The sequence below is a fragment of the Eurypyga helias genome, unplaced genomic scaffold (assembly GCF_000690775.1).
Source record: "Eurypyga helias isolate BGI_N326 unplaced genomic scaffold, ASM69077v1 scaffold36256, whole genome shotgun sequence".
NCBI lineage: Eukaryota > Metazoa > Chordata > Aves > Eurypygiformes > Eurypygidae > Eurypyga > Eurypyga helias.
In genome coordinates this window covers 1-1,129 of record NW_010259123.1, presented here as the reverse complement: position 1 = coordinate 1,129, position 1,129 = coordinate 1, and the positions used below count along the sequence as shown (strand labels likewise).

The following is a 1,129-nucleotide window of genomic DNA, read 5'->3' as shown; positions in this document are numbered from 1 at the left end:
GGCCTATCGGATGTGGGAGCTTAGTGCGGTGGCCAAAGTAGAGGTCAGCAACCCCCAGCCCTCCCTCCCGTACCCCCCCCTCTGCTCCCTGCCAGCTTGGGACCCCCGACTGCTCTTCTCTGCCATGGGGCATGGCCAGCCCAGCACTCTGCTCTGCCTCTCACTCCACAGCTTCTCTTGACACCTTTCTCTGGTCTTGGGGCATGAGGTTGGTGGGATGTAACCCTGGCAGGACTGGCCGTCCCTGCGGGCTCCACTAACCCCCTTCTCTCTCTGTCACCTCCTCCCCTCGGGGGAGCAGGCTCTGCATGTCTGTGCAATGCATCCCGTGGGGCCCTGGCTCCGGTGCCCACCAGAGACCCTCCTGCTCCCTGGGGCAGCCCACCCCGATGCCAGGGCATGGCCATGCCATGGGGAGCCAGATCCTGCATGCAGCTGGAGGAGCACACCAAGGGGTGCTTTGGGGTGGGCAGAAAAGATACCCTGAGCCCTATGAGGACAGAGATGTGCTGGGAGCTGTAAGGATGCAGGAGGGGCAGAATTCCGGAGCGGGTGCAGGCACCCTTTCAGCGACACCTGGCTCTCAGCTGATGTGGCCAGCCCTGGCCAAGGTGTCCCAGCCGTAGGGCAGGCAGGTATGACACCCAGCAGGACGATGTGGCCAGCCCTGGCCATGGTGTCCCAGCCCTAGGGCAGGCAGGTATAACACCCAGCAGGACACAGACTCCAGGGACTGTCGGTTGCCATCTTCTCCCTGCTGGCCTGGCTGTGGTTTGCCCCTCAATGGAAGGGGTGACAGTGGCGGGAGTATCCTCACTGAGACCCTGGTGCTTGCACTAACACACAACCTGCTTTGGCCTCGGCTTGCCGGGTGGCACCTTCCCTTCATCCCTCCACCCCTCCATCCATCCCTCCATCCACCCCACCCAGCTCAGGGGTGAACCCAAACCTCTCTGTGCACCCACAGCTGCGAGGAACTGTGCAGCCCGCGGGCAGCTTCAACGACGACGGGGACGCGCAGGTGCTGAGGAAGGCGATGAAGGGCCTGGGTAAGTGGGGACCGTGTGCCGAGCCCTTCCTTCTGCTCCTCAACGGCTCCTGGGGCAGAAAACCCACCCTGGCCCACACA

The 1,129-nt window shown here is 63.6% G+C and overlaps 1 protein-coding gene across 1 annotated transcript in view; it reads left to right on the top strand.

Moving 5' to 3' along the window:
* ANXA6 (annexin A6) overlaps positions 1-1,049 on the top strand; it is a gene marked incomplete at its 3' end in the record, with an annotated part of 7,059 nt that extends 6,010 nt beyond the window's left edge. Inside the window, 2 exon segments of the mRNA XM_010154589.1 lie at positions 1-43; positions 968-1,049. The exon segment at positions 1-43 is cut by the window's left edge and continues 6 nt beyond it. Of these exon segments, the coding sequence (XP_010152891.1) occupies positions 1-43; positions 968-1,049 (125 nt within the window).
* Between the last annotated feature and the right edge of the window lie 80 nt (positions 1,050-1,129).